Source organism: Petaurus breviceps, unplaced genomic scaffold (assembly GCF_028583685.1).
Source record: "Petaurus breviceps papuanus isolate PSGF00001 unplaced genomic scaffold, PetGlider_PUasm1.0 90556, whole genome shotgun sequence".
NCBI lineage: Eukaryota > Metazoa > Chordata > Mammalia > Diprotodontia > Petauridae > Petaurus > Petaurus breviceps.
The window spans coordinates 819,394-837,982 of NW_027187273.1; the positions used below are offsets into that span (position 1 = coordinate 819,394).

At 43.7% G+C, this 18,589-nt stretch overlaps 1 protein-coding gene across 1 annotated transcript in view; it reads right to left on the reverse strand.

Annotated features, from left to right (window-relative positions):
* Positions 1-1,866: 1,866 nt before the first annotated feature.
* The window catches only part of HS6ST1 (heparan sulfate 6-O-sulfotransferase 1), a 304,509-nt gene continuing 287,786 nt past the window's right edge, over positions 1,867-18,589 (reverse strand). The window contains exon 2 of the mRNA XM_069063351.1: positions 1,867-7,720. Within this exon, the coding sequence (XP_068919452.1) occupies positions 7,012-7,720 (709 nt within the window). The 3' untranslated portion in view covers positions 1,867-7,011. The remainder of the gene's footprint in view (positions 7,721-18,589) is intronic.

Below are 18,589 nucleotides of genomic sequence, written 5' to 3' on the forward strand. Positions count from 1 at the left end.
AGACTCTTGCTTTATTTGTGAATGAGTCCAGAAAGCTTACTTGAAAGCCCTATGGACTGTTGGTCCATAGGACGTTTTTTCTTTTTAATCTTTTCTTTTCCTGTGGGGCCTAAAAACCTCAATCAATTCTAGGTATCAAATTCCTTTGTGGGAGGTGCAGTCTCCTGGAGAGTTTTGCTGAGTTTGTCTTCGTTTTAAGTAAACCTATGTAAGGTGAGAATTAGAACCTTCCTTTGGATGGGCCTGTGAATTGGCAGGACTCCACTGGGAGAAATTTCAGGTGACCTACCATACAATGACTCAGAGAAGATTTATGACTGGCTCTCCAGTGAGATTGCCTTATGAGAGAAAAGGTCTCCTGGGTATATTTGAGGGTGCTCTGTGTATGAAAGGGATGTCTGGAGATGTTTTGTCCATTTCTCCATTCTCTCGTGGAAGATTTTTTACCTGGGACTCTTTGATGTTTCAATAAAGGGTGAGGGGGTGATAAGCAAGAAAATCAAATCTCCTTTCTCAGTCTTGTTCTGAGATGGGAGGCTTGATTTTTTTTGCTTTTGGGATGGGTCGAAGACCTTTGATGTTTTATTTCTTGAATATTCATATCCCAATCTCTTCATGAGCTGCGCCTTAAAGATTCTTTTGTATGAGGCCCTGGAGATGACATTCAAAAACAAAAATGTGTATACCCTAGAGAGCTCTCCAGCACATAGTAGGGGGTTTAATAAATACTGGCTGATTGATTTGGGACTTTGGACTTTGCCAAATGTATTCCAATGGATTTGCTGGAAGATGGTAAGTGTTAAGCCGGGGGTGGGGTTTCAGACTCCCCAAACCCAATTAACAAAGATGTTCTCGGCCCTGATATGCCCTCACTTTTATCAGGTGAGAATGCTTCGACTGAGTTAGAGAACCAACGAAACAATTAACAATAGCGGAAAACAGCTTAGTTAACTGAACTGGTAATGACTGAAGCCTTCTGAGTCACTGGACAAATCAGATGACTGAGAAGTGCTGGGCAGGCTGGACTAGATACACATCTTTAATTTTTTTTTTTTTTTGCTTTTTGGAGGGCAGTTGGGATTAAGTGAGTTTTTGTGTTGTGTCTGAGGTCGTATTTGAACTCAGGTCCTCCTGACTCCAGGGCTGGTGCTCTATTCACTGCACCACCTAGCCGCCCCAAGATACACATCTTTAAGCGATTCTAAACACACATTCTAGTAACCTCTTTGAGTTAAGTTTTGGGGAGCTAGATCTACTACCAGAAGGCAATGGGGTGGAGGGGTGGGGCAGTGAAAGCAGAGAGAATGTCGAATATAGTAATTAATGATTCATCAGTGTCGTGCTTGACACTTTAATCTTGAAATCGGGGTATTTAATGGAAAGTGCTATATTCTCTGTTATTCACCCTTATAGGGAAAACTATCTGTTTGGACTTCAGGCCTCAGTTTGGGTATCACCGTATAGGTGTTGACCAAAGGAATATGCCTAAAGATACAGCCTCAAGAATGCTGGTCTTGCAAATCCAAACCTAAAAAGTGCTGGGAAGGTGCAGTGGATAGAGCCCTCCCTGGCCCTGGAGTCAGGACCCAAGTTCAAATCCAACCTCAGATATACAACTAGCTATGTGACCCTGGGCAAGTCACTTAACCCTGTTTGCCTCAGTTTCCTCATCTGTAAAATGAGCTGGAGAAGGAAATAGCAAACCACTCCAGTATCTTTGCCAAGAAAAATCCAAATGGGGTCACGAAGAGTTGGACACTACTAACAACAACACAACACAAACATTGCACAATCACAGCCAGACTTGCAGAGCACTGCGGCTATGAACGACAGAACAGGAATGACAGACGACACTGCAGCCAGGGCTCAATTTGAAGATTTATTTTATTTGCTAACATTCATTCTTGACCTAGACAAAAACAATTAGAAGATTATTTTTTTTTTGGTTGAACCATTTTCTTATACGAATAACCAAACAATTCCTTCTCAATGAACACAACTTTTTCTTTTTTTTTTGTTAAGAAGCTATAAATAAATAAAAGCTTTAAATGTTACTGGGCTCAAGTTAAAACTGAAAATGTCACAGACTCATTGCTCAGAAAACCCTGGCTTTGCTTTTTCTTAGCTCCAGGGGAGCAGCTGGGTCTGCTGGGCCTAGGTTGGGGCCGGACCAGGGACTGATTTTTTGAACTTACTGGATTTTTGAGTTTGCCCTCTCAGCAACACCCCTCCTCCCTCTCCCCTCATGAGTTCCCTGGCACATAAAGTCAACAGAAAGGGCAACTGAAAGGGGGAATTCCCCTTCCCCACTGGATCATCCTTTCTGTTTCCAAAATGATGCAGAAATGAAAGGAGTACAAGTGATACCTTCAATCAAAAGCCAACGGCGTGAACCGAAAATTCGAGGACGGTCATTGGCAGCTGCGGGGTTTGCTCTGCCTCACGGGCACCCGAAATAGTGACGAAAAGAATAAAAGGACTTTTTTTAAAACTTCCAAATGCAAACGAAGAAACAGAAAAAGCATCACTTCGAGGGGGATTGGGGCAATTAAAAATAAGTTAAAGCATATTTCAATATGTACAAAACAAATCATGTGCTCCCAGCCTTTCAGAGTGCAGGTCTCTTGATTCAGTCCGCCGAGGGAGTGCCAGGCTTGGTGCAAAGAGAATTACAAGAGAGGAATGTGGCTGCATCCTTCCATAGTATATATACTCAGGCCAGTGCGCCTGGCAAATGGAAGTCCCTTCCTGCATGTGGGAGTGATACCAAGGGAAGGAGCAGTGGGCTCTACAGCCCACACTAATCCTGGTGAGAGATCCTTGTCACTCTTCCGAACCACAGCTGATCATTTTGATTAGAGAAATTCTCCATTAAGATTTTCAAAGCTAAACCACTGATTACTGGTTTGTCATTTAAAAGGGCCAACTCTACTAAATTCACCCACAGAATCACCTTAATTTCTTGCACATGACATGCACCCCCAAGCACATAATCTGTATCCCCCCAGGCATGTAACCAGCACCCACCCAATCATCTGTCTATGTGATGTACCCAGTTTATGATGTGCATTTTTAATTAGGTTGGCAGAAATGGGCAAGGAAGGCAAGCCTCCCAATGAGCTGCTTTCTGCCATGGCATACAAGCTAGCAGCCCATCCCATCTGGTGCTTGATTCCTCTTCAGTCCCTTGTGTATAAGGAAATAAAGCCCAGATACCAGGACATGCTGTACTAAAGCAAGAAATCAAACCAGGGAAAAAAAAAAGCTTCTTCCTCTTCCTTTGTTTAACCTAGATGTCCTAGTGAAAGCTGGGCTAAGAAAGGTCCTTACTAACACACCTTGAGATAGAAGCTTGTACCTGGTCTTCCTCTCAGGAGTTCTCCTGGTGAGGTTCTGCCTCTGACTCACTATGTGATCCTGGGCCAGTCACTTACACCTCTCTAGGCCTCCCTCAATTGCATCATTTCTCAAAAGAAGATAAAAATACTAACTTCACAGCAGGGTCATGAGGATCACTTAATAGATGTGAAAGCACCTGGAATAGCTAAATATAGCCACAGTATTTTTATTCCCCTCCAGAGGCTGTTGTCACAACCTGTTCTGGAAACTCTGCCGTGCTTCCAGGAAAGAAGGGGTGAAGAGGCAGTCTGCTTGGCACAAACCTAGACAGCAAGACCTTCAAAGCCCTGTCTAGTGCTGGGAAGCTTCTGCAGAGTGAGAGAGGCCTAGGGGTTCTTCAGAGCTGCTGATGCCACTGTGACACAGAGGGCATGTCCTGGATCATTTGGTTGAAGGGTTGGACTGTTCAATGGTAGGTTCTGCTAGGAAACGGAGGCGACATCTCAGGCTGAGGGAGAACATCCACTTGAGTGAAGTTCAGGTTAGAATGGATTGCCTAATCAGTCTCCCAGGGTTGCTGGGGAGAGGCAGGGGGGAGCCTGGTTTTGGATTCTGACACTGGGTCACTCCATAGAGCTAGGGTATTATTATTCTGTGAAAGAATCCCTTTTCTTCAACAACGCTTCCTTTCCAACCCTTCACTTTATAGTGTGACCGGAGAAGCTAGCAAATCTGGGGAGAAGGAGATAAAAGGAAGTTGGAGAATGGCTAAGAGAAGAAAAAAGGAGAGGAAAAGAAATATGGGGGTGGGAAAGAAGTGAAAAGAACAGGGAGGGAAACAATGGCAAATGGAGACCTGGAAACAAAATGTGGGATAAAGGAGAAGAAAGGAAGGAAGAGGAAAAGAGTGAGAGAGGAAGTAGGGAAGAGAGTGAAAGGATACAAGAAGGATGAAGGAAGAGAAGATACCGAGGGTACGACCCACCCGAGATTTAGGGAGCAATGCTGCCTTGGGGGCTTGGCCAGTGGATTGGAAAGGTGGGTGGAGATAACTGTGAAAAGGTTTAATGGATGGGAAAAATGGCTCTAAAATGTATTCATCAGAAAGCAAGACCCACACCAGGGGCCAAAGGATCACACTGGAATCTGTAAGGGAGGTGCTTAACTAAACTGAAGGGCAGCCCTTTAAAACCAGTCCAGGATTTCTAGAAGCTGAGAGCAAAATCCTCTGCCTCTGGAGTTTCTGCTTAGTTGAACTTCTTAGCTATAAACCCCTTTTCAGTACCAGCCTCGGTGGGTGAAACACTCTCTAAAATACCAGAGTCCCCTCCTCTTCCTGCCTCATGCAGAAGTGTGTGGATGACTTAATGGAATCCTTCTTTCCTGACTGAGGGTCTCATAAGGCCTCAAGGATATTGTCCTGAACATCCACGCTAATTGCTTGGTGTCGAGAGAGAGACAGTGTAGGGGAATTGGGCTGAATTCAGAATGTGCTCAGGACAGCCCTTGGAAATTATTTTCTTGACTAAGTCCTTTGCACCAGCATCTTTCCTTGTGGTTTGCATTTCTTTCATCTAAAGTCGAATGGCAGCCACTGTCCTTCCCTTCCTCCCCATCCCACAAAAGAATTCTGGTTAACTGAGGGTCCTCTATCTGAGTTGTCATTAACTGAGGCTTTAGAAAACTTTTATTTTTGTTAACCGAGGTTTTACTCCATTTATCTATGGAGGCCATAGACAAATAAGCAATGTGAAAGTAACTGGAGTTTGAGGCTTGGGGTAGAGTTTTTGACTGGGGTCACATCCTGAATCCTTTAGCAACTCTCCAAACATGAGGGAAGTTTAGGAGGGCTCCCATAAGGTCTTTTCCAGAGTGTTATGCCCACTCAGGGGATGCTTCCATCCTGTGCAGGTGACTGACCTCGTTCCTGCTCTGTGTTGTCCATTCAGGCAGTAACATCTCCACTGGCCAAGTGGTTCCATGTAACTGTTTGATGGGGGTGCTGGACGGAGATTCCATTTAAGCCAGTTGGGCACCCTCTGATGATACCCTCTGAAGCCACAGATTCCAGGGATAAAAGCAGGACATGGTGCCGGCTGGCCTTGGGGAGTAAGAGGTGCTGGGTAAAAATACCTCAGTGACCTAACTCTCAGGGCCCCTTTCTTATATCACAGACATGCTCACACCTTTGAAACATACATCTGCCTTCCTTTAATTACTATCCTCCATAATGGTTCAGTTCCAGGGGGTGATTAATAAAATCTAATACTTAAATTATCTCCCTACCCCAAATAATTACCGCTTCAATACATAAGTGCAGAGTTGAGCAGCAAAGATACCTAAGTGTTTTGAAGAATGTGGAATAAGATAGCTGGAAATGGGCAGGAATCTATTGCTGGTCCCCTATTGACAGGAATCAGCTCCAGTTACAGATTCTGATATCAAGTAGGAGAATGAAATCTGACTCCTCCTTGGGGGGAAAACGATTTGAAATGGCAGTTGGGGCCAGCAGGACTCAAGCCAAAGACCCATTGCTTGTCATTTTCCTTCTTCCTGTGGTTCTCCTGTTGGGTTATTCTCTAAGTAAAGAGGCTGTTTAGTCTTCAGGCAAACCTTGAAAGCTAGGGATGGTCTAAAGGAGGGCAAGTGCAGGGGAAAAAAACCCAAAAAACTTCTTAAGGTAATTCAAAAGAAGTAATTGTGTTTTCCTGAATAAACAAAGGCACCCGCCCTCACAAATATTTCAGATGCTCACAGGTAATAAAGGCATGGGTGATGGTTTCTGTCTGGGTCCAGATAGTCTCTTCAGGCTTTTGTGTGAGATGGTCCCCATGTTTTATGGGAAGAATCTGCCCGATGTATTAAAATAAATCAAAACAAAACACTGGTGTTTTGACCTTTTTTAAGGCTACATGGACTGTACCTGGAGAAGGGAAAGGATGACGTATGTATGTGTGTGTCTGTGCGTGCGCATAAATATTACCAATTCTATATGGAATCAAATTTGGTTTCTCTTTCCTGTGCTCTGAAGAGGACTCTTAGTTGATAGGTGAAGTGATCAGGGCCCCTTAGCATGGGGTGTATCCTAGACAGCTTTAAAGTCCCCTGTATTCCCCCTCATGCTTGCAGCCCTCCCTTAATTGGCTTTATTTGACTTTATTTTCCTTTGTGGGGATATAAACCTGAGCACTGCTGCTTTCTGTGGTTAGATGATGGACTGGTAGCCAAGTCATCCCATCCCCTCTACTTTCTTCTTCTTTTCTAAAAGCAACCACCGCCTTCTCTCCCACTGGCCTGGAGGCTCAGAGCACGGATGCAAAGGAATGTGACCCTCTTCTGAGCTGGGGGCACAAACCATTTGTGCAGTCCTGGACCTCAGGTTGGGGAGCTGACTTGGTGGTTCTGTGTTAAGTACAAGTTGGCTGTGACCCATTTAAAATTTTCCTTTATTTATTTTTGAAAGAGCGTCTGGCCTTGTAGAAACAGTAAAAAGCCACACTTCCCCACTCCCTCTCTTCCCCCTCCCTGTTGTGTATTTTTCAGACACATCTACCTTCTGTTAAACAGATTTGGGATTTTTTAAATAAAGTTTTGTGGGTTTCTGTCACACAACCATATGATCCCCCCTGTGAGAATTCTCGGGTTCTGTCAAGTAGAAAAGGCTCCCCTGGGCTACCACTTCTCTATAATATGGCTCATGTAGTCTTCAGTGGGCAAACGTCCCTGCTCCTCTGCCTCTTCCTTGGGAAGGGCCTCGTTGGACCTGTGGAGAAGTCTCTCCTCTCGATTTTTAATCCTCTGCTCCATCCTCTCCAGCTGCCGCTTGTACTGGTACCGTTGCTGGAAGAGGTCCTTGGCATAGTCATAGAGCTGCACGTCTAGGTCATTCAGCTCCTCGATCCTCCGGATGGTCTCGCCGTCCGCCTCCACGCCACCGGCCCGGGTGCTGTTGTACTGCATGAAGGGCCGGATGAACTTCAGGTTGAAAGTCCTTTCAAACAGGTACTGGGTCTTCCTCTGGAATTCCGTCAGGCCGAAGAAGGCCATGTCCCGGAGGTTCTTCTTGGCGCTCTCCAGAAGGACCTGCGCCCGCTTGTTCTCAGGGATGAAGGACATGTTGTAGCAGCCCACCAGGCTCAGGTCAGCCAGCATCCTTACCTGGCGGTTGTTGGCCAGGTTGTAGGGGCAGTCCATGAACTCCTGCAGGGTGCAGCCTGACCAGTCTGTGCCTTCATAACATGGGGGCAGCTCCTCGGGCGTCGGGGTCCGCCCATCACACATGTGCAGCGAGGTCTTCCAGGTGGCCCCGCGCTGAACATGCCGCCACTCACTGAGGTAGCGGGACACGGGATCTCTCAGCAGCGTAATATAGTAGAATTTTCTGAAAAGATATAAGAAGAACAAAGGAGAAGAGCTGAGAATCAGTCAGGCAGCAAGTGTTTATTAAACACTGATTTACCAGATTCCTGTTAGGATAAGATAAGATAATATGTGAAATGTTTTGCAAATTTTAAAGAGCTACATAAATGCTAGCTACTATTACTGCCACTACCACCGCCACCATGACTACGACTACTACCGATAGCTGGTGTTTGTAAAGAAAAGAGATTTGCAAAGCACTTCACATACATCAGCTCATTTAAGCTCAACAACAACCCTGTGGTAGGTGCTTTTATTAACCTCATTTTACAAAGGAGGAAAGTGAATCTAAGAGTGATTAAATGATTTGCCCAGGATCACAGCTAGCAGGCGACTTCCAAGTCCACCATTCTATCCAGAGTGCCGGGTCTTGTGCCAAATGCTGGGGATACAAAGAAAAAGAAAAAATGGCTCTTGCTCTTGGGGAGCTTTCATTCTAATGGGGGATAAGAGGGACTGCACTAGCAGTTTAGGGACATCAAGGATGGTCTTCTAGCCCTTGAACTGAATCTTACGGGAATGAAGCGAGTGAATTGAGAGATATCTCAAATTCTGGAAGAGTCTGAGTATGTCAACCAATAACAATTTAATTTCCCCACCAGTTTAGGTGACATTGAACAAGATGAGCCTCTGAGGTCCCTTCTAGCTCTGAGATCGATTGTGGTTTCAAAATCCTTCTCCCACCCAAATTCTACCCTTCCTCCATGCTTCCACTTAAGGCTCAACTCAAGACTCAACTATTCCATTCCCAGTCCACAGTGGTCTGTAGACCTCCCCTCCCCCCACCCTAGATTCTTATATTACTTAAATTTAATTCCTTGAAATTATTAGTGCCTTATTAGAAATGGTCTTATCTTCTATCTTTATGACATAGTACTTTGCTATACGTGGTGAGATTGTAAAATAACATGAACGGTTTAAATCAGATCAAACTAGCTTTGTGGCCTTGGGCAAATCACCGAACCTTTCTGGGTCCCATTTTCCTCATTAGTAAAATGAGAGGGTTGGATTAGAAGACTTCTAAGGTTCTCTTCCAGGTTTAGGTTTCGTTTTGTTTTTGTTAGCAGACAGGCCAACAATGGTTCTCTTGTAGGTACTTTGGGAGACGTGAGGTATGGCAGCTGTCATGCTAGGTTAGGTGGTAGCAGAATGAGTGGGATAAGGAGCTCTGAGAGTTTGAGGTGAACTGAGGAGGGTACAGCTGGGAAAAAGAGTGCCGAGGTGCTGGTTGGGGGGCGCTTTTCCTATCTAATAGAGTCACCCAGCAAGAATGTGTGATCACTGGCCAAAATGTAGACTTTCTTCAAGAGTTGTTCTAATTCCATGGAACAGACCATCATCCCCCAAGATGCCCAGAGCACCACACACAGTCTAGTAAAGAAGCATTTGTAGAACGGGAAAAGGATAACTGAGGATTTTCCCTTTCCCCCACTCGCAGACCCTGGTGTTTCTCCCCTCTCTCCTCTAAACAGCAGCCTATAATAATGATTCATCTCTCCTGCCTGGGATGCTGTTATGATTTATATAAACAGTGCTAAGAAACCACTAACAGATGGGGATAAAATATGACAGAGGAGAGACACAGGCCTCAATGATGGATGCCAGATGTTCACACGACAGACACTAATGCTAAACACTGCCGACGTTTTTCTCCTCATATGTGGCGGTGGGGAAGGTTCCTTCCATTAATGTAACTCAGAAGCACTTGTTTACTCTCCTCCTCCCTTCCCCTACCTCTTGCACCCCAGAATGTGGCTGGCAAAGTGATTCTTGGAAGCCTCCAAACTGAAATGTGAGGCAGCTAGTGGTATAGTGGACAAGCACCAGGTCTGCAATCAGGAAGGCCCAAGTTCAAATCCAGACTCAGATACGGACTGGCTGTGTGACCCTGGGTAAGTCACTTAACTTCAGTTTCCTCAACTGTAAAGTGAGGATAATAATAGCATCTACCCCCTAGGGTTGTTCAATTGAGATAATAGTTGTAAAAAGTTCTAAATCAGGGCTAGTTGACAAGTCCAAGCTCCCATTTTAGCTTGGTCAAAAGATGGATATAACCGTATATCCACCAAGGATTAGAGGTGGGTGTTCTGGAGAAACCGATGGAGTCAGAGTCACAGCACCTAAAACACCAGGCCCCTAAGGGCTGAAAGAACAAACGGGGATTTATCGCCCTCCATTATCCAGCGCCGAAGCATGAGATCAGTTTGTCAGTTGACAAGCGCTTCCTGTGTGTCACACATGTAAAGTAGTGGGGATAGAAAAACCAAAGGACAAAAACATGGTTCCCGTCCTTGTGGGGTTCACATTCTGATGGAGAAGGCAACACAAGACATATGTCATACATCTCATACAGGCACATCTAGTTTTATCACGTTTTGCCTTGCTGCGCTTCACAGATGCTACATTTTTTACAAATGGAAGGTTTGTGGCAACCCTGAATCAAGCACTTCGGCTGGTGCCATTTTTCCAACAGCATGTGCTCATACCGTGTTTCCATGTCATACTTTGGTAATTCTCACAATACTTCACACTTTTTATTATTATTGTGTCTGTTATGGTGATCTGTGATCTCTGATGTCCCTGTGGTAAATGTCCTGGGGAGCTATGAACCATGCCCATATAAGATGGGGGAATTAATCGATAGATGCTGTGTGTATGCTGACCACTCCACCCACGGGCTGCTCCTTATCTCTCTCCCTCTCTTCAGGCCTCCCTATTTCCTGAGATACAGCATTGAAATTAGGTCATTTAATAACCTTACAATGGCCTCTAAGTGTTCAAGTGAAAGGAAGAGTCAACAGATGCCACAAACATTATAGCTGTCTTATTTTAAAAATTACCACAACCATCACCGCTGATGAGTTGGCAGCCATCAAAGACTCTACCACCAAAAAGATTACAGCTCACTGAAGGCGAGATAATGGTTAGTATTTTTTTTAGCAATAAAAAAAATTTTTTTTGAGGGTGGCAGGCAGGGCAATTGGGGTTAAGTGACTTGCCCAAGGTCACACAGCTAGTAAGTTAAGTGTCTGAGGCCACATTTGAACTCAGGTCCTCCTGACTCCAGGGCTGGTGCTCTATTCACTGTGCTACCTAGCTGCACCTAATAAAATATTTTTAAATTAAGATATGCGCTTGTTTTTAGACAGAATACTATTTCACACTTAATAGATGACAGTATAAAACAGAACAGTAGATGTCACTTTTATATGCACTGGAAAACCAAAAAATTCACGTGACTCACTTTATTGGGATATTTGCTTTATGGGCTGAGGAATGTCTGTATATCTATACAAGATACCTATCTAAGATATGTACCTTAGGTATCCATATGTCTTGTAAAGCCTAGTTATTTACATGTTGTCTCCCCCATCAGAATGTGAGTTCCATTAGGGATGTATATATGCACATGTGTATACATACACACATATGTGCAAACACAGCATATACTTATGTGATGGTTTATGAGCTAGAATGGACTCTGCAGGAGAGGAAACCCCTCTGTAGCAAGCCAAAGACGTCTGCTCAAATATCAGCCTCATGGCGCATCGCCGGACAGAGTAAGCAGGAGCAGAACAAATGTTACCTGAAGACGCTCAAGGATCCTTCTGACCCTAACCCTCCCCTTACCCCAGCTTACCGAGCTACTGAAATCCCTCAAGTGGCCGTGTTTTAAGGGGGTTCTCACTGCGCCACCTGAGAGGGTTCATGCATCGGCTGGGATTAGTTTATTTGATGGACTCACTGTCATGAACACGTCAGGGTTCTCGGGTAAGGGGCATGTGTCCTTTCAGTTTTGATGAGAGGGAAGGATGAGGGAATGCGGGTGGCACAGATTCCTGAGGGAGCGGGTCAGTGTGTAACAAATGGGTGAGGGCGCTAAAAAGGGAGCGTGAAGACAAACTCTGACAACTCTTTGCACGGCCTGTCCTGTCTATCTCTCCGTGAAAAGAACCTTCTCGGAACTCTCAGGATCCCTGGTGCTGCTGTGGCAGGAAGGCCCCTTACTGGGCGATCCTGGCACCACCAACACCTTCTCAGGCCAGCATGCTTTGGGCAATGTCTCAACAGTCACAACACGCACAGTCAAGTCTGCAAACACTTTTCTGTTCGATCCTCACAAGCAGCTCTGGGAGGTGGATGCAATTGTCATTCTCTTCTTACGGAATGAGGTCAAGTGACTTCCCCAAGGTCACACAGCTGATCAGTATGTGTGTGACACAGGATCTGAACTCAGTTTTTCCTGATTCCAGGTCTCCTAACTAAGGTAGCAGGTTATTTGGCTAGGATGAGGAAGAAGAGGACTACAAAGGAGAGTAATCTCCCTAAGGCCATCGATAGCTTTCTACTAAAGAGCTGAGATCCAAACTAATTTTGTCATTCAAAGCCCCCCACAAATAGTCCCTTTCCAAGTTTATCTTGGAATTACTGTTCTAACTATTGTTGGGTTATGGCCGACTCTTGGTGATCCCAAGGACTATAGCATGCCAATAGTGTCCATGGGGTTTTCTTGGCAAAGATATTGAAGCAGTTTGCCATTTCCTTTTCTAGTGGATTAAAGCAGACAGAGGTTAAGTGACTTGTCCAGGGTCACACAGTAAGTGTCTGAGGCTAGATTTGAATTCAGGTCTTCTTGACTCCAGGCTCAGTGCTCTATCCACCCAGCTGCCTCCTACACAAAATGCTTGTTCTTGTCAGGCAGATTTTTCTCATTGTCTCCTCCTAAAATGCCCAACATATTCCAGCTTCCTTGGTTTTATGTTTTTCTTCTTCCTTGCTTGGAGTGTTCTGGCCCATTCTCTGCTCAAATTCCTTGAATTCTGTCTTTCAAGAGCCATTTCAAGACCCACCTCCACCAGGATGCCTTCCCTGACCACATCCCCACCCTAATTCCTCCTGCTTTTTCCACAACCACTATGGTCTGCTCACACTCATTTTGGCATTTGTCCTACACTAGGTTGTGTTAATTAACTATTTCATGGGTGTAAATGTTGCTTCTTAAACCAGACTCAAAGCTTTTTGAGGGCAGGGAGGGCATCTTATACTTGCATCCTACAAATCATAAGCATATTAGGTCCTCCCTGAACATATGGAATAGGGAAGGAGATCCAAGGAGGTTCAAGATTCCACTAATGCTCCTCTATCCTCACTGCTCCGCTTGTCCAAAAGCCTTCCAGGAGTCTACAAGGACAAATGGTTTTCTTTGAGATCATATTTGTAGGTAAGGCAGTTTTAAGTGTTCCCTTTGCCAGCCTCCTTTTGAGATATTTTCTTTCCTTCCTTCCCTTTCTTTCTTTCTTTCTTTCTTTCTTTCTTTCTTCTTCTCTCTCTCTCTCTTTCGGAGAGGGGAAGGCTGGGCAATTGGGATTAAGTGACTTGCCCAAGGTCACATGGCAAGTAAGTGGTTAAGTGTCTGAGGCCACATTTGAACTCAGGTCCTCCTGACTCCAGGGCTGGTTCTCTATTCACTGTGCCACCTAGCCACCCCACAACATCTTCTATACTTACACATTTCCTCTATTAATTTATTGAAATTTCACCATGCTTTCTGATAAAATCCTCCCCCTTCCCTTTGCTGGTCATTAATATATACTTTCAGCTGAGAATCCTACTTCAGTGGAGCATTTCTGCTGCAAATTTCCAGTAGGATCTCCCACCACAAGTCAAGAAGAATGGTTCCCCTTCATCTCACCTTACTGTGTTTCCCCTGGTAGTTCTCAGTTCACCTCCAGTCCCCCCAAAGACAAGAGTCCTGGAAGAGAACTTCCCACAAGCCAACACTTACTGACCTTTTTCCTATCCCTTCATCCAATATGCTCAAATACAGATTCCAGGAGAGGCAATTCCTCCTTCCAATGCCAGGTGGCTTCTCAGGGTAAAACTGTTGAGTCAATAAATTCTGGATCCCTCAACCACGATCTGCTGTGACCCCCTTCTCCCTTCTGTGGTTACTCTCAGCTCCCCTACTAGAAGTCTTACTGACTCCCATTCTCACAGGACCTTGCCTATAGGAAGTTGTTAACTGGGCAGCAGTATCTAGAGCGCTGGGCTTAGAGTTCCAAGCATACCAGCACCAGCAACAGCATCATAGTGATCACCATCAATAAAAGCTAACATTGTAATGGTGTCTCCTATGTGCCAAGCACTGTGCCTCAGTGATATATAAATGATCTCATTTTATTCTCACAGCCCTGGGAGACAGGTGAGGAAACTGAGGCAAACAGAGCTTAGGTGATTTATCTGGGGGTACACAGTCAGGGTCTAAGGCCACATTTGAACTCAGGTCTTCCCGAGTCCCTTCCAGCACTTCATCCATTGTGCCACCTAGCTGCCCAAGTCAATTTGGTTTGAATCTTTGTTGTCTCTGATTCTTTTCTCCTCTGCAAAATCTACATACTTGATAATAGCCTACTAATATTACTGTGACAATGTACAGATTTAGATTTTGACCTGAAACTTCCTTATTTGACCAACTTCCTTATTTTTTTGGGGGGGGAAAGGAGGAATGAAGGAACTTGCTGCAGCTTACTTGGCTCCTAAGTGTTTGAGGCTGGATTCAAACTCAGGTCTTGTCATAAGATCATGGCTTTAGAGCCAGAAGGGAGGTCTAGTCTTTTTTTTTGGGAGGGGGAGGGCAGTTGGGGTTAAGTGACTTGCCCAAGGTCACACAGCTAGTTTTTGTGTTAAGTGTCTGAGGCTGGATTTGAACTCAGGTCCTCCTGACTCCAAGGCTGGTGCTGTATTCACTGCGCCACCTAGCCGCCCCAAGGGAGGTCTAGTCTAACCTCTTCATTTTAGAGATGAGGACACTGTTACCCAGAGGTGAAGTGTCTTGCCCAAAGTCACAGAGTACTGAGGGGCAGAGCTGGACTTTGAACCTACATCCTTTGATGACAATGCAATGCAGCTTTGCAACTTTAAAGCACAGTAGAAATAAAAGCTATTATTATTCAGAAAAAGAATTTCTTCTCCAGCAGGGGAGAGAAGAGACACAAATGAGAGAATACTAGGAAGGTAGCATAGAATCATGGACCAGGTGGAGATGAAAAATGCTAAAGCTGACTTAAAGGCTGCTTATATTTGCACATAGTCTAGCCTTTGGGGTGGGTGACAGGGTTCAGAGTTTACTCTGGGCTGGGTGAAGTAAGCTGACCTTTTGTCCTAAAACCACCTCTTCTGAGCTGGGGGAGGGGAGAGCCCAGAGTTCTCTTGTCTGGAATTTGATGCCCAACTCTATGGTTCCCTTTCATTCTCATTTATGAGCTTTTTGTCTTTGATCATGACCTTTCCAGGCTGAATAACGGGAGGCGCTTTTAGTTTCTCCTCTTGTCCAGCCTTCCCCACCCCCAACTTCTTGGGGTGTCTGGCCATTTTAGAGGTGAGGAAACTGAGGGTGGAAGAAATGAGGTGACTTCCCCAGTGAGACTACTAAAGCTGGACGGGTGGTAAAGCTGGCAGAGGACACTCAACCTGTAATTCCCACACTGCTTCGACGTGAAGGGCAGGATTCACGGCCTGCAATTCAATGGTTTATTTTGGATCTTGAGATGGATCTTCCCTGAGCCACTGTTAGCTTCTTAATTTCCCGCTCTATTTTAAGGATAGTAACAGGATAATAAATCCAATTGTAGCAGAGCAGAGAAGTGTGCCTCCCACACTCTGATATTCCCTTGACAACCTTGCCTTTTGTTATTCCTCAATACACACAGAGGTGGCAGGGGGAACTGGAGCCTTGGTGGACCCTCACTGGGCAGACATAAACAAATGCCAAAGGAACGAATGGGAACTAGGCCCAGTTTTGAGGCCAAGGTCATATAGAGATCATAAGAGATCAGAGTTGTGAGGAAACTTCGAGGTTACTTGGTCCAATTCCCTCTTTTACTAAAAGATGAGGAAAACCTGGCTCAGAAAGGTCAAGTGATTTGTAAGTTAGTGGTAAAGCTAAGATGGAACCCAGCTTTCTAGGATTCTCAGTCCACTGGATTGTTATTATTGTTGTTTTGGGTCTCTATCCGGTGGCCTCCTACCAATTCCTCTAACTTCTAGGCCAATTAGCTTCACACCATACAGGGATTCTTCACTTGGGGTAGCCAACTTGTTTCTTTAATATTCTGATAATCACACTTTCTATATAATTTCTTAGTAATCCTATGTATTTAATTTTGTACATTTTAAATATTATTCTGAGAAGGGGTCCAATGGTCCAGGCCACAAGATAAGATCAAGAACTCTTGCTCTATAATGACCCAACCTCGGCTATAGGCTTGGGGTGGGGGGTGGACCGTTTGACTTTAGACAGGGAGAAAGTCCAGAGCTGAATTGAACCCAGGACTGATTGCTATTTATTTACCTCCCACTTCCCCAGATCTAAAATATATGGGGTCCAGCCTTCACTGAAATCACCCAATGACTGAGTCCATAGAGCCCAGGGAAAGCCTTATCTCTCCTGGGAGTAAGTGAAAGGCACTGGCCCCACAAACTACTTTCAGAAAGTGAGTCAGCTTTGACTCTGGATCCTGGCTGCCTCTCTAGGGATTTCTGTAAAGAACATTAAAAAACCTATGAACCAGGCTAATTTTAGTGTTTTAAGATTGTTAACAATCCTATTTACAGTGGCCTTTTCATTGTTTTATCCCAGCCTAGCACTGTAAGAATGTCATTACCTTCTGCTTTTAACAACTCACTTTTATTTATATAGCATCCTATGGCATTAAAATTTTACTGCCTGAAACTCACAGTGGCCTTTTACCGATTCTAGTTTTTTTTTTTAAAGTCCTTCGTTATCAAACTTTAAGTTTCTATTTATGAAAAAAAAAATAAGGCCCAGATATTTTAGCTTTATCTTTAGAATTATGCTGCTTGTTTTTTGGAAGTACTGTTGGGATTTTTAGCTTTTCCTCTAATAACAGCCCTTTCTGGATCCTTATCTACTATAGGAGAAGTAATATGGGACAGGGAAAAGAGACTATATTTGGAGGTAAGGGGTTGGGTTTGAGGTCTGGCTCTGATGCTTTCTAGATGAGTATCCTTGGGCAGGTCTCACTTAATCTATTTCCTTATCTGCAAAATGAGGGGGGAAGAGGTTAGGCTAGATGATCATCAAGGCTTCTTCCAGCACGGAATCCTATGATCTTATTGGCAATAGGTGTTAGTTTAAGAAAAAAAAAAAGAAAAAAAGAGAGGAATTCCTCAAATGAATCATCTTTTGACCCCAAGTTTCCTAAAATTGATACACTCACAGGATCATGGATTTTGAAGTGGAAGGGATCTTGGAGGTAACTGAAATCCAACTCTCTAATTTTACTGATGAGGAAATGAAGGCTCAAAAAGATCCAAAGTGCTTGAGCAAAATCATAGTTATTAAGTGTCTGAGGCCCCCTAGGATCCCAGGTCTTCCTGATTCCAAGTTGCTCAGCATTCTATTCAATACATTCTGCAGTCTTTGCCAATTCTTTTGATCAAATTACAAAGAAATCACCAGCATTTTGAGGATAGATATGAGTGTCTAACTCTTTTGTTGGGTCTAAACCAATTTTTCTCCCCGGCACTAAGCTTTCTCAACTATAAAATGAACAAGATGGACTTTGTAATAATAATAATAATGATAATAATGATGATGATGATGATGATGATGATGATAGACCTATCTATCTCTTTATGCTTTACAAAGACCTTTACACCCAGTATGTTACTAACTCAGCAATATGAAGTAAATAGAGTGTAGCAATATTATTATCTCCATTTCACATGTAGGGAAACTGAGGCACTAAGCTATGAAGTGACTCTTTGAAGACCACATATCTTATAAGTAGTAGAACTGATATATAAACTTGGTCTTCTGATTCCAAATCCATCGCCTCTTCTCCTATACTGAAGTGGTCCCCACTTACATAATCTTAAAGAAAGGAAGGGAGGAAATCTCATTTAATGTTAGACTATCAGGAATCGTATTTATAATGGATTAAAAAAAGAATAACAAATTTTAAGCTTGAAGAGGTCTTAGAAATTATCTTGTTCAACCCCCTCATTTTACAGATAAGACACCTGAGACCCAAGGGACAATGTCTTGCCTACAGTGATATTGTAGTGAGTCAGGTCTAGACCTCAGGTCTTTGGATTTCTAGGCAAATGTTTTTATCTGCTACTTCATTGCTGCCTAATACTGATGAATTAGATTCAGTCCAGTTCTGGTAAAATAACTTCTCAAGGTTAACCAATGCTATTCAAATAATATATGAGTATAACTTAGTACTGGCTCCATTCTATTCTTTCAAAAAAGAATATTAAGAGCAGATCTAACTTAAATAGGTTTTAGGGTAACATGACTCACTAAAAGTGGGACAGAATATTAACTATAATGATCAAGACTGATTCTGGAGAGCAGAAGTTGAGAAAGCCTGCTCCCCTCTTGGTAGTGAGGTGAGAGCCTATGGACATGAAATGTTGAATACAGTCAGGATCTGCGTCTTGTTTGTCAGTTTCACTATCTGCGCCTCCCTCCCCCCCTTTCATACAAGGTGGATTTCTATGGAAAAGTATAGCTAGAAATGACTTATGGTGTAAAAAATGAACCAATATTTTTTTTAAAGGGTTGTCTATTAAAAAATTAGAGACAGTCTTAAGGGACAATCCTAAGGTATATTTCCCCCTAAACAAATAGGAAGCCATCATAGATTCTTTGTATTATAGCTCAAGTTATAAATGGTGAATTCCCAAACCAGGGTAAAGAAAGTGGCAATGCTGATATCTAAATAATATTTTAACATCCTGGAACTGGTGTGGCTATCTTGTAGATGATAGAACTTTCCCTACCTGGGGCTTAAATATATAG